Genomic DNA, 14686 nt, shown 5'->3' with positions numbered 1-14686 from the left:
ACTTTCAAATTAACCTCAAGATTCCTGTATATACCCTGTAATCACATGTCATGTCCCTGCTGCTTTAGTTCAGTGGAAACTTCAAACTTGTGTGTAAATGGACTGACTTATACAGCACCTTATTCCAAAGCGCCGCAGCCACCCAAACGGTTGTGTAAACACATTAGCGAACGTCCCTGTAGTGTCCCACTGTCCCCCCCACCCCCAGAGACAGATCTGTAGTGTCCCCCCACCCCCAGAGACAGATCTGTAGTGTCCCCCCACCCCCAGAGACAGATCTGTAGTGTCCCCCCACCCCCAGACAAAGGTATCGAAGGACTGTAGTTGTATTGCACGAGAGAAGTATGTTATGATATATATTTCAATACCGTGAACTGAAATTATGCAGCTTTAAACTACTTCGCAGTACAGCCTAACTTTAGCTAGATGGTAGTAGCCAACAGTAGTACCGGAACCACTGTGTTGTTGAGACGATCTAGCCGGTAAGAAAACAGCTTTGGACTTTGGATATAATCTCACTATAATAATAATAATAATAATAATAATAATAATAATAATAATAACCTTTATTTGTATAGCACTTTTCCTGCAAACGTTGCAGCTCAAAGTGCTTTAACAAAATAACAAAATAATATAAGAATGACTATAAGATTTAATCAAGTCAGTACATTACATACAAATATATAGATTCATCAACTAACATTAATGTCATTTAAAGTCATTTTAAGGCAATATTAAAAAGATGGGTTTTTAGTCTTGACTTGAACATGTGCTGAGGTTGCATCCCTAATGCAAACTGGCAGTGCATTCCACAATCTGGCTGCATAAAATGAGAATGCAGCCTCACCAAATCTCTTCTTTTGTGCATGTGGTACACAGAGAAAACCATTGTACGGCTGACAACGCTTTTAAAAGTAACGTGTTCGTCCAGGAGAGTTAAAGATGACCACAGACGGAGACCTGGAGATCAAGGAGGCGTTCCAGCGGGCCCAGAAGGGCCACACCAACAGAGCCAAGCTGGTGGCCAGCCTCAAGGCCCGCTACAGCAAGGTAGGCAGGGTTCCCACAGGTCCTTGAAATCCTTGAAAGTTATGGGGCTTTTCCACTAGAGGGCTGACCCGGGTCAGCCCGGGCTGGCCTGCTTCTTTGGCGCTTTTCCATTTGTCGGCCTGGGTCGGGTCGGGTCGCTTCTTTAGCTACCCATCGTGAGCAGGAACCATAGGGCCGAAGGGTACCTTTTTGCCAGGCTGCGTGTGACGTGTGACGCTGCACACCGTTGATTGGTCAATGGAAATCGTCATCCCATGTTCATAGATTTCTTCGCTAACCGCCATCTTTAAATACCACATTCGCTCTTGGAAAATGTCACTACAGTTTCTGTAATAGCTTATTAATAAAGATTCGAAAAATTATGCTGACCATCGTATTATCTTAGTTTAATGTCATTTCAATGCATCATAGAACTTTTATTTACAACAAGCATAACACAAAAATCGCTATTATGCACCGTCTTTGCCCGTGAATAACACCGGCTGTGAAGGTGGTACAAACACAATACTCCTTTGCTAACTTCACCATCGGTATACGGTCATTTTGAGCCCTTAACCACCGCGCTGACACCCCGAGAAGTTATGCTTTTAACCGTAAACTCAATGAACCGGGAGTTCACACGCTGCTGCTCGCAGCACCGCGCCTGCTGGTTGAAACTACCGTTGACAGCGGGGCGAGAGAATCGTTTTAACAGGGAATTCGCTCCGCGCTGTGTCGACCGTGATAGCAGTGTCGTATCGACACCATTCAAATGGTTTTGGATTCCCTGTCCTCTCCCCTATCCGGACACGTTTGAATTGTTATCCTAACCCACGGTAACTCACAGTTATTAACCCGCAAAGGGCACCGTCTTTGCCCGTGAATAACACCGGCTATGGAGGTGGTACAATCACAATACTCCTTTGCTAACTTCACCATCGGTATACGGTCATTTTGAGCCCTGAACCACCGCGCTGACACCCCGAGAAGTTATGCTTTTAACCGTAAACTCAATGAACCGGGAGTCCACCCGCTGCTGCAAGCGTATCTATAAAGAACGCGGAGATTGAATGAGCCCCGCGTCAGTCAGCCTTTCCGTAGAAATACATCGCTCCGTTATATATCTAACGTTACATGTTTTAAGGCTGATCTTTTGCGATCGGCCATTTTTGCCGATCACCGATCGAGTCATTTGGAGTGAAATCGGCCGAGCATCCCTACATCGGAGCATCCCTACATCAAACACTCAAATCTGTGGAAAAAAAACGTAGTTTATTGGGCAAGCTTTCGGTCATAGACCTTCTTCAGGCATATATATTAAAACACTCTATTGATACTCTTCACTTCCATTCTTCAGAAACTAAACTACATTTTTTGAGTTTGGAGTGTGTGCGGAGGCTGTTATTTTGCACTTGACAAAACCAATAAAAATAATGTGTTTTTGTTTTCACCATCCTGACGCTGTCTAGCTGGAGGACAAGACGGTGTTCCACCAGGAGTTCATCCACTACCTGAAGTATGCCATGATCGTGTACAAGCGCGAGCCCGCGGTGGAGCACGTCATCGGGTTTGTGTCCATGTTCGCCACGAGTTTTGAGTCTCCCCCGAAGGAGGGGGGGGAGGAGGAGGAGGGAGATGACGATGATGAGGAGGAGGAGGAGCACCCTTTCCTGAGCTACATGTTCACCTTCCTGCTGGAGGTATTTTAACACAACACACACAGCCCTAACGCACACACACACACACACACAGCCCTAATGCACACACACACACACACAGCCCTAACAAACACACACACACACACACACAGCCCTAACGCACACACACACACACAAACACAGCCCTAACGCACGCACGCACGCGCACACACACGTACACACACACAGCCCTAACGCACGCACACACACAAACACAGCCCTAACGCACGCACACAAACACACACACAGCCCTAACCCCCCCCCCCCACACACACACACACACACACACACACACACAGCCCTAATGCACACACACACACACACACACACACACACACACACAGCCCTAACAAACACACACACACACACACACACACACACACACACAGCCCTAACGCACACACACACACACACACACACACACAAACACAGCCCTAACGCACGCACACACACAAACACAGCCCTAACGCACGCACACAAACACACTCACACATACAGCCCTAACGCACGCACACACACACAGCGGTCTATATTGAACAAGAATACTATGAACTACATGGTGAACATATCTCAGCGATGTTTCAGGATTTCCTGTTTTTTTTTCTTCTCTCTGTAGCCCAGCTACTAACGTGAGCTATGAGCATTTCAATAAATAAGTCCATTTAATAAATAAGCATCATTTCATGGTTATGTACACGGTTATTAACATTGTTATAAGTTTATAATGTGTACTTGTTTACAAACTCTAATGTGAGTTCGCTCATTGGTTATATGTCATTCATTCATTTCTTTATTTCATTGGTCCATCGGGAAGAGCTAGCCAATGAAATGTATGCTGAGAGAGAGAGGGCGGGACTTTGTACTAATAGCGTTAGGTTGCGTGTCAGAATGTTTGAGGACCTCGTCGAGGAAGTAAGACTTGTGTATGCTGTGTGTATTAACAATTCGGGAATCAACGAACAGTTATTCTTTTGGATGTTGGTGCACATTGAAGCTACCAGAGGTAAATACATATGTCTGGTGTTTGTTTATAAGCTACATCTACTCGTTGTAGTATGTTATATTTTACTGTAGAGCTAATCGCGGCTAGCGGTTAGCTTAGCATAATTACGTTAGCATGTTGCTAGCCTTTGCTGAGTGATAAATTGTTTCTAGCTTTATCAAAACGAAATAGCTATTGGATTTTGTAGCTCAGTGTATTCTGTTAATTCAGAATTGGAAGTCGAGAGACCAAGCCAAAGGAAAGCTCTCCGTTGGACAACGGAGACCGTTTCCAATCGCCTGGGGTAACTCGAGACCGTCCATTGAATCTTCGCGTCAGTGTACTTCAATCATTCTCCTGCGCTCGTGGGAGAGCGCTGGACCTCATCCCCCTCATCTCTGCCTCTTTTTACACCATCTTTCAAACCCGAGTGAAGTGGCCATAACAGTTTCAAGGCCCCCCCGCTCACAAGCACCGTCAGCTGCAACGGTAACACTAGTTAATGGACTGAGTTACAGAGTGCGTGTGTGTGTGTGAGTGTGGGCCCACCTTTTTATTTTACTGAATGATATATTGTACAATTGTGAATCCTTTGAGTTGACTTTGAGTTTATTGGAAACATTACATTTATTTCCTTGAAAGGAATTGGAATAGGCTTTGAGCCTATATTTTGTTATGTGATATTGTGATATTGTCTGTTGACATTGTATTGTGAATATTGTCTATTGACTTTGTATAACATTATAATTGACTACCAACACTTTAAATTTAGCATTTAGTAAATAAATATATACCCTTTGGTATTTGCATTTAAAGCCACTGTGTTGTGTCATAAACAGGTAATAGGCAATTCATATGATAATTAAAACATAAATACATTAAAAGGATTAAAAAGGAAGTCCTATTTAAAATACTTCCACATAGTTAATGGAGGCACTGATCGTCATAATTTGAATAGTTTATTATTACAAGTAATACCGCCACTTATTTAAAATAGAACTCAGGCCCCGCCCATATGGCAGGGGTTACATCTCTCTTAACGTTCTCTCCATCCCTGTTCTCTCTCTCCCCCCCACCCTCATCCCTCCCTCACTCCATCTCTCCCCCACCCTCATCCCTCCCTCACCCCATCTCTCCCCCACCCTCATCCCTCCCTCCCCCCTCCCTCCCTCTCTCTCTCCACCCTCATCCCTCCCTCCCTCCACCCTCATCCCTCCCTCACTCCATCTCTCCCCCACCCTCATCCCTCCCTCCCCCCTCCCTCCCTCTCACTCTCCACCCTCATCCCACCCTCATCCCCTCCATCCCTCTCTCCCTCCCTCCGGCCGCCCCCTCAGTCCCACAAGGCCAACAGCCACGCGGTGCGTTTCCGCGTGTGTCAGCTGATCAAAAAGCTGCTGGGCAGCATGGCGGCGAACGCCCTGATCGATGACGACCTGTTCGACAGCATCCACCAGGCCATGCTGGTCCGCGTCACCGACAAGTTCCCCAACATCCGCATCCAGGCCGCGCTCGCCATGACCCGCCTGCAGGAGCCCCAGAACCCAGACTGTCCCACCATTAAAGGTACTGTCTGTCTGTCCCACCATTAAAGGTAATGTCTGTCTGTCCCACCATTAAAGGTACTGACTGACTGTCCCACCATTAAAGGTACTGACTGACTGTCTCACCATTAAAGGTACTGACTGACTGTCCCACCATTAAAGGTACTGACTGACTGTCCCACCATTAAAGGTACTGACTGTCTGTCCCACCATTAAAGGTACTGACTGACTGTCCCACCATTAAAGGTACTGACTGTCTGTCCCACCATTAAAGGTACTGACCGACTGTCCCACCATTAAAGGTACTGACTGACTGTCCCACCATTAAAGGTACTGACTGTCTGTCCCACCATTAAAGGTACTGACCGACTGTCCCACCATTAAAGGTACTGTCTGTCTGTCCCACCTTTGACTGCCAGCCATGTTCAGAGCGGAGAGCTCCACACTGCCAGACTTTTGGGGCATTTTCGCTGAACTTTGAAGACCCACCAAATATTGACTTTTCGGACTACATAAACATTGAACATATCTACCAAAACTTTAGACTCTCTTCTTTCATCAGAAAAAGAAAGTTTGTTTCTAGCCTCTTTGAGTGTTTAGAAATCGGCCGTAGAACATAGGGTGGTTTCAGCAAAAACACCTGATTTTGACCAATAAACAGAGAAAACGAGCTTTTTCTGCAGAACTTTTTTTTTCTTTTTTTTTCTGCACTTTTCCTGTATCGTCCGACTCTGAACTGTTTGAAGAGTCGCGCGATGGCCGCGATGCTCCGCGCCGCAATGCTCCGCGCCGCGTTTGGCACATACCCTGATCCGTTTCGCCATTACTACAACCCACAGCAAGCCACTTCCTTTTCCAGGCTTTTATCGAACTACTGCCCCCATCTAAAATCCCAAAGACGCCATTTGGCGTCTTTGGCAGTCAACGTTACTATTCTATAAGACGCCAATTGGCGTCTTTGGCAGTCAATGAGTTAAAGGTACTGACTGACTGTCCCTCCATTAAAGGTACTGACTGTCTGTCCCACCATTAAAGGTACTGTCTGTCTGTCCCACCATTAAAGGTACTGTCTGTCTGTCCCACCATTAAAGGTACTGACTGTCTGTCCCACCGTTAAAGGTACTGTCTGTCTGTCCCACCATTAAAGGTACTGTCTGTCTGTCCCACCATTAAAGGTACTGACTGACTGTCCTACCATTAAAGGTACTGTCTGACTGTCCCTCCATTAAAGGTACTGTCTGTCTGTCCCACCATTAAAGGTACTGACTGACTGTCCCTCCATTAAAGGTACTGACTGTCTGTCCCACCATTAAAGGTACTGACTGACTGTCCCTCCATTAAAGGTACTGACTGTCTGTCCCACCATTAAAGGTACTGACTGTCTGTCCCACCATTAAAGGTACTGTCTGTCTGTCCTACCATTAAAGGTACTGTCTGTCTGTCCCACCATTAAAGGTACTGTCTGTCTGTCCCACCATTAAAGGTACTGTCTGTCTGTCCCACCATTAAAGGTACTGACTGACTGTCCCACCATTAAAGGTACTGACGGTCTGTCCCACCATTAAAGGTACTGACTGTCTGTCCCACCATTAAAGGTACTGACTGACTGTCCCACCATTAAAGGTACTGTCTGACTGTCCCTCCATTAAAGGTACTGTCTGTCTGTCCCACCATTAAAGGTACTGTCTGTCCCACCATTAAAGGTACTGTCTGTCTGTCCCACCATTAAAGGTACTGTCTGTCTGTCCCACCATTAAAGGTACTGTCTGTCTGTCCCACCATTAAAGGTACTGTCTGTCTGTCCCACCATTAAAGGTACTGACTGACTGTTAAAGGTACTGACTGTCTGTCCCACCATTAAAGGTACTGACTGTCTATCCCACCATTAAAGGTACTGACTGTCTGTCCCACCATTAAAGGTACTGTCTGTCTGTCCCACCATTAAAGGTACTGTCTGTCCCACCATTAAAGGTACTGTCTGTCTGTCCCACCATTAAAGGTACTGACTGTCTGTCCCACCATTAAAGGTACTGTCTGTCCCACCATTAAAGGTACTGTCTGTCTGTCCCACCATTAAAGGTACTGCCTGTCTGTCCCACCATTAAAGGTACTGTCTGTCTGTCCCACCATTAAAGGTACTGACTGACTGTCCCACCATTAAAGGTACTGTCTGTCTGTCCCACCATTAAAGGTACTGACTGTCTGTCCCACCATTAAAGGTACTGACCGACTGTCCCTCCATTAAAGGTACTGGAGGAGGAGGAGGGAGGGAAGAGAGAGAGGAGGAGGAGGGAGGGAGGGAGGGAGTTGAGAGAGGAGGAGGAGGTGAGAGAGGAGATCCCTCCCTCTCTCCCTGCCTAGCCTACCTGTTGATCCTGGAGAATGACTCACACACACACACACACACACTATAAACACACTGACCCTCCCTCCCTCCAGCCTACATGTTGATCCTGGAGAATGACTCCAACGCGGAGGTGCGTCGTGCGGTGCTGTCCTGCATCGCCCCCATCCCCCTCACCCTCCCCAAGATACTCACACGCACCAGGGACGTCAAGGAGAACGTCCGCAAGCTGGCCTACGAGGTACACACACACGCACGCACACACGCACGCGCGTTGGTAGTCTGGGTCAGGGAGAGTGAGGTTGTGTGTGTGTGTGTGTGTTTCAGGTTCTGGCTGAGAAGGTTCACGTCAAAGTTCTGCGCATCGCCCAGAGGGTCAGTCTGCTGCAGGATGGCCTGCACGACTCCTCAGGTACTGTGTGTGTGTGTGTGTGTGTGTCTGTGTGTATCTGGGTCTCTGTGTGTGTCTGGGTGTCTCTGTGTGTATCTGTGTGTGTCTGAGTGTCTCTGTGTTTTTCTGTGTGTATGTGTCTGTATGTGTCTCTGTGTGTCCCTCTGTGTGTCTGTATGTGTCTCTGGATGTCTCTGTGTGTCTCTGGGTGTCTGTGTGTGTCTCTGTGTGTGTCTGTGTGTCTCTCTGTGTGTGTCTGGGTGTCTCTGTGTGTGTCTCTCTGTGTGTCTCTGTGTGTGTCTGGGTGTCTCTGTGTGTGTCTGGGTGTCTCTGTGTGTCTCTGTGTGTCTGGGTGTCTCTGGGTCTCTCTGTGTGTCTCTGTGTGTCTCTGGATGCCTGTGTGTCTCTGGGTCTCTCTGGGTCTCTCTGTGTGTCTCTGGATGCCTCTGTGTCTCTGGGTGTCTCTGGGTCTCTCTGTGTGTCTCTGGATGCCTGTGTGTCTCTGTGTGTCTGTATGTCTCTCTGTGTGTCTCTGTGTGTATCTGTGTGTCTCTGGATGCCTCTGTGTCTCTGTGTGTCTCTGTGTCTCTGTGTGTCTCTGTGTGTAGTATAGTTCTCCCCAGAGTAACCACGCTCTAACCGTCTCTTTAGGGTGCTGTATGTTGTCTAACGTGTGTGTGTGTGTGTGTGTGTGTGTGTGTGTGTGTGTGTGTGTGTGCAGAGCCGGTCAGGGAGGTGGTGCGCTCCTGCCTGCTGCCCGCCTGGCTGCGGCTGCTGCAGGGAGACGTGTTGGACCTGCTGCACATGCTGGACGTGGAGTTCTGCAGCCAGACGGCCCTGGACACGCTGAGCGCCCTGCTGTCCTCCTCCCCCCCCCAGGGGGCGCTGCAGGACGCCATAGGGCTGGGGGACAGGTACACACACACACACACCCCCCCAGGGCCTGCTGGAGGACGCCATAGGGCTGGGGGACAGGTACACACACACACACACACACTGGAGGACACACACACACACACAGACATACACTTGTAGACACATATTGAATGACACTAAAAGTTACTGATGTGATTGTATTTTTTCTGTGTGTGTCTCCCTGTGTGTGTGTGTGTCCCTGTCTGTGTGTCCCTCTCCGTGTGTGTGTCTGTGTGTGTATTATGTCCCTGTGTGTGTGTGTGTGTGTGTGTATATGTCCCCCTGTGTGTGTGTGTCTGTGTGTGTGTCTGTGTGTGTGTGTGTCCGTTTGTGTGTGTGTGTGTCTGTGTGTCCGTTTGTGTGTGTGTGTGTGTCTGTGTGTGTGTGTGTGTGTGTGTGTGTGCCTGTGTGTGTGTGTGTCCCTGTGTGTGTGTGTGTGTGTGTGTGTCCCCCTGTCCCTGTCCCTCTCCCTGTCCCTGTGTGTAGGAGGCTGATCCCTGTGGAGTCTCTGAGCTGTGAGCGGGTGCTGTGCTGGAGGGCTCTGTGTGAGCATGTGAAGGCCCAGGGAGACCAGGGGGAGGAGCTGCTGGAGCGCCTGCTGCCTGACGCTGACACCTACGCTGACTACCTGTCTGGGTAACACACCTTAATACACATTAATACACATTAATACACCTTAATACACACCCTAACACCTACGCTGACTACCTGTCTGGGTAACACACCGTAACACACCTTAATACACACCCTAACACTCACCTAACACACCCTAACACACCTCCTAACACACCCTAACACCTACGCTGACTACCTGTCTGGGTAACACACCTTAATACACACCTTAATATACACCTTAACACACCCTAACACCCACGCTGACTACCTGTCTGGGTAACACACCTATACACACACCTAACACACCCTAACACACCTCCTAACACACCCTGCCATCTACGCTGACTACCTGTCTGGGTAACACACCTTAATACACACCTTAATACACCTTAACACACCCTAACACACCCTGCCACCTACGCTGACTACCTGTCTGGGTAACACACCGTCACCTCTCTGTCCTCTGGCTAAAACTGCCTATGGTGGTGTTATAACCATGTTATAACCATGCAGGTACCTGAAGGGAGATGTTATAACCATGCAGGTACCTGAAGGGAGGTGTTATAACCATGTTATAACCATGCAGGTACCTGAAGGGTGTTCCAGTGATGTCGGAGGAGCAGCGAGCGGACTTCACCCAGCTGGAGATGGTGATGAAAAAGGAGTTCATCTCCCAACAGCTCATCCACCTGACTGGCTGTCTGGACACCAACGAGGAGGGAGGGAGGTGAGAGGGGGGGAGGAGGAGGAGAAGGGAGAGAGGGAGGGAGGGAGGTGGGAGGAGGAGGAGGTGAGAGGGGAGGAGGAGGAGGGAGAGAGGTGAGAGAGGAGGAGGAGGGAGGGATGGATCAGAGCTGATCTGTATGTCACTGTGTAGGTCTGGTCTGCGTCCACCACACTGCTGGACAATGTGACAACGAACGTTAGCGAACGAACTGACGAAGTTAGCAGTTGGCCCTGTTTTGCGTCACTACTCTGACTACTGTTCCCATGATGCTGTGCTGCAGGAGGTGTGTCCTGGCGGTGCTGCAGGAGATGTTGAGGCTCCCAGAGACGCCCCCCTCCCTGGTGTCCCTCCTCACCCAGAAGCTGCTCAGCCTGTTCCCTGACGACACGAGACGCACGCAGGCCGTGAGTCACACACACTCACACACACACACACACACACACGCACTCACACACACACGCACTCACAAACACACACACACACACACACTCACACACACGCACTCACACACACACACACACACACACACACACACACGCACACGCACACACAGACATAGGGTACAATGTGTGTGTGTGTGTGTGTGTGTGTGTGTGTGGTCGCCAGGTGGCTGAGATCATCTCTGAAGTGAGGGAGCCCATCGTGGCCGTCAGCCAGCCTGTGGACGCGAACGTGCACCGCAGGAGACAAGTCAAGGTGAGAGAACCAGGAACCAGGAACCTAGAACCAGGAACCTAGAACCAGCAACCTAGAACCAGGGGAACCTAGAACCAGGAACCTAGAACCAAAGAAAGATTTGTGGCTCAAAAACCGGATGGTTTTAGTGAAGGAAGTGGTTGCTTATTTCATTTCATTTCAAGCCTTTATTTCATCTCTGGGACCTGAGGGAGACCCTCGTGTTGGGTGGGCAGAGTGTCCAGGATGATCACTGCAACACACACATGCACAGTGCAACAATACATAACACAATGGACCAGTCAAGGCAGGTGCAGATAGATATGCAGTGGTCCCTAGTCAGGAGTGTGGAGCAGCCAATAAGAAGGCAGTCTTTCCATGCTCTGTACACATACTGGGGACCTTCAGAGTAAGCCAGTTATTTGATCGGGTGAGTTAAGGGCCAATATTGTGACTTCAAATATTGGCAAATTCCCAAGCAGCGCCTTATAAATAAACAGATACCAAGGCCTTGTAAATAAACAGATACCAAGGCCTTGTAAATAAACAGATACCAAGGCCTTGTAAATAAACAGATACCAAGGCCTTGTAAATAAACAGATACCAAGGCCTTGTAAATAAACAGATACCAAGGCCTTGTAAATAAACAGATACCAAGGCCTTGTAAATAAACAGATACCAAGGCCTTGTAAATAAACAGATACCAAGGCCTTATAAATAAACAGATACCAAGGCCTTGTAAATAAACAGATACCAAGGCCTATTATAAATAAACAGATACCAAGGCCTTGTAAATAAACAGATACCAAGGCCTTGTAAATAAACAGATACCAAGGCCTTGTAAATAAACAGATACCAAGGCCTTATAAATAAACAGATACCAAGGCCTTGTAAATAAACAGATACCAAGGCCTTATAAATAAACAGATACCAAGGCCTTGTAAATAAACAGATACCAAGGCCTATTATAAATAAACAGATACCAAGGCCTTGTAAATAAACAGATACCAAGGCCTATTTCACCTGGTTGCTGATATGAACCTGGAACAGACGCAGGAGTTTAAACGGAACCCAGGTTCAAGACCAACACAGAGGCTGATGCTCCCTCCTTCCCTCCATCCATCCATCCCTCCATCCATCCCTCCATCCATCCATCCCTCCCTCCCTCCGCGCGCTTTGCTGCCCCAACTCTCTATCCCCCCCTCCTTCTTCCTCTTGCTCCCTCTTTTTTTGAACCCTTCCCTCTCTCTCTCTCTCTCTCTCTCCTTCTATCTCTCTCTCTCTAGAGAGTAAATGAAGTGAAGGTACGTGTCCTTGGTGAATCTAAGCAGATCCTGACGAGAGTGGGGCAGCAGCAAGTTTCATGATCTCACTCCCCCTCTCTCCTCCTCTCTTCCCCCCCCCCCCCCCCCCCCCTGCGTGGTCCAGATGGCGGAGGTGAAGGTGCGTATCCTGGAGGCCAAGCAGGGCCTGGAGGAGAGCGTGGCGGCCCAGGACTTCAGCACCGCGGCCCAGCTGAAGGAGACCGTCCGGGGCCTGGAGGAGCACTGGGCCGCCCTGCTGCTGGAGGCCCAGGAGAGCTGCCAGACGGACAAGGACACGCGCGTGGAGAAGGTACGCACGCAGGGACAGACAGACAGAGAGAGAGAGAGAGACAGACAGAGAGGGAGAGATAGAGAGGGAGGGAGAGAGAGAGAGGGAGAGAGAGAGAGGAAGAGAGAGAGAGAGGGAGGGAGGGAGGGAGAGACAGACAGAGAGAGGGAGAAATGCAGCGACTGCGGCAGTTACATTCATCATGTCATTGCTCCCCGTCAGATATGTCGCCTTAAGATTGCACATGATCGACCGCCCGCCAACACACACACACACACACACACACACACACACACACCCTGCAGACGTTACTCAAAGTAATGTATGTCTAAATGAATGTTTGTCTAAATACAACTGTAATCTATGGAATTAGGATGAACTGTGTGTGTGTGTGCGTGTGTGTGTGTGTGTGTGTGTGTGTGTGTAGACAGACCCAGACACCATGCTGCGGTGCCTGACCATGTGTCTTGAGCTGCTGAAGCAGATGAACATGAAGACCGGCGTGGGGCCGACCATGACCGCCATCACCTCCTCTCTGGTACACACACACACACACACACACACACACACACACACACACACACACACACACCCCACCATGACCGCCATCACCTCCTCTCTGGTACACACACACACACTCACACACACACACACACACACACACCCCACCATGACCGCCATCACCTCCTCTCTGGTACACACACACACACACACACACACACACACACCCCACCATGACCGCCATCACCTCCTCTCTGGTACACACACACACACACACACACACACACACACACACACACCCCACCATGACCGCCATCACCTCCTCTCTGGTACACACACACACACACACACACACACACACACACACACACACACACCACCATGACCGCCATCACCTCCTCTCTGGTACACACACACACACACCTGGGTTTCCGTTAACCGGTAATTACCGGTCTTTGTCCGGTAAAATCTGTTGAAGTCCGACATATTTAAACCTCTTCGGTCATAATGTCAGACGAAAATAATTCCCTCTAAGCACAATTTGAATACAATTTGCTAAAATTAATTTCTCACATATTCTGATTCCTTCTACATTAAAAAAGACGAATATATAGGCTATATTTTTGTATTTGATTATTAATGTGTAGACTAGCCTACACGATGAACAAACAGCGGCAGGGTTGCCAGATGGGATTGACAATTTACAGCCTAACTAGTCCGCTAAATAACCGCTAAACCCAGTAGCCCATTCGGCGGTAACCCGCCCCATCTGGCAACCCTGTCTCACAACGGCGCGAGTAGTTTGTGGTTTGCGGAGAGTGAAGGTACCTTTCGGGAGTAGTTGTGAGGGAGAAATTCGTCAGTTAATTTAGTTTGATCTAGTCTAAATAAAACCACTGCAGTGACAGGAGTCAAGGTTATTGTTCTGCGTGTTTTGGATGTGCTAGAGCACAGTGAATGACCACCGAGGGCCGTGAGATGCGGCTAGTAAAGGACGCTAGCCATCTCAACCCCGTTCATTGATTGAGCCTGCCGTGCCCGTTCCAGTACTGAGTCAGGAGATTCAGAGTACAACATCCTCCTGGCTACCTCTTCTACTCCGGGAGTTTCCATTGAACCTTCCTCCTCTACATTCGTCCATCTCCACGTGCGCTACTATCGACAACCTGGGCTACTGGTACCATTAGATTAGGATTGATTAGATTAGGTTGACAATACCACACTACATTTGAGTGTAGGGATATCAATGTTATATATTTGTATATGTTTTATCTTTATGTATTAAATGTTATAATTGTTCCACATTTGAGATCTGTCTTTCCCCCACTCAGTTATTCAGTCGGTGTCCATCATTTTAGTTCAATTTAGTCTATCTATAGTGTTAGAGTTTAATTTGTGCCACTAAGTTGAAATAGTCCACGGGTGTGTATCCCCCCGATACATCCTCCTCATTCTCATACTCCCGAGTCCGAGTAAGTATGATTTGACAGGCAGCTAGACGTAATGCCTTCCCAATCAGCGAGACGTGGTTATAGAAATGACGTTGTTTTATTGATAAAAAGGGTAAAACTGGAAAGAGAATATAGAAAACGTACATTACTGTCGTGAAACTATTTAACACACTTTAGTTAACGTAATGTGGAGTCCGTTCATTGATCGATCGATGCAGTCCG

General features: G+C 48.3%; 1 protein-coding gene across 1 annotated transcript in view; it reads left to right on the top strand.

Annotated features, from left to right (window-relative positions):
- Positions 1 to 942: 942 nt before the first annotated feature.
- The window catches only part of LOC308150159 (condensin complex subunit 3-like), a gene marked incomplete at both ends in the record, with an annotated part of 29191 nt that continues 15447 nt past the window's right edge, over positions 943 to 14686 (top strand). Inside the window, 12 exons of the mRNA XM_080523020.1 lie at positions 943 to 1050; positions 2499 to 2729; positions 5046 to 5274; positions 7692 to 7837; positions 7924 to 8008; positions 8709 to 8901; positions 9389 to 9538; positions 10104 to 10244; positions 10525 to 10648; positions 10851 to 10940; positions 12348 to 12533; positions 12940 to 13050. Coding sequence (XP_080379146.1) covers positions 943 to 1050; positions 2499 to 2729; positions 5046 to 5274; positions 7692 to 7837; positions 7924 to 8008; positions 8709 to 8901; positions 9389 to 9538; positions 10104 to 10244; positions 10525 to 10648; positions 10851 to 10940; positions 12348 to 12533; positions 12940 to 13050 — 1794 coding nt within the window. The remainder of the gene's footprint in view (positions 1051 to 2498; positions 2730 to 5045; positions 5275 to 7691; positions 7838 to 7923; positions 8009 to 8708; positions 8902 to 9388; positions 9539 to 10103; positions 10245 to 10524; positions 10649 to 10850; positions 10941 to 12347; positions 12534 to 12939; positions 13051 to 14686) is intronic.

Source organism: Nansenia antarctica (assembly GCF_963989245.1).
Source record: "Nansenia antarctica genome assembly, chromosome: 2".
NCBI lineage: Eukaryota > Metazoa > Chordata > Actinopteri > Argentiniformes > Microstomatidae > Nansenia > Nansenia antarctica.
This window is presented reverse-complemented; position numbering and strand designations above follow the sequence as displayed.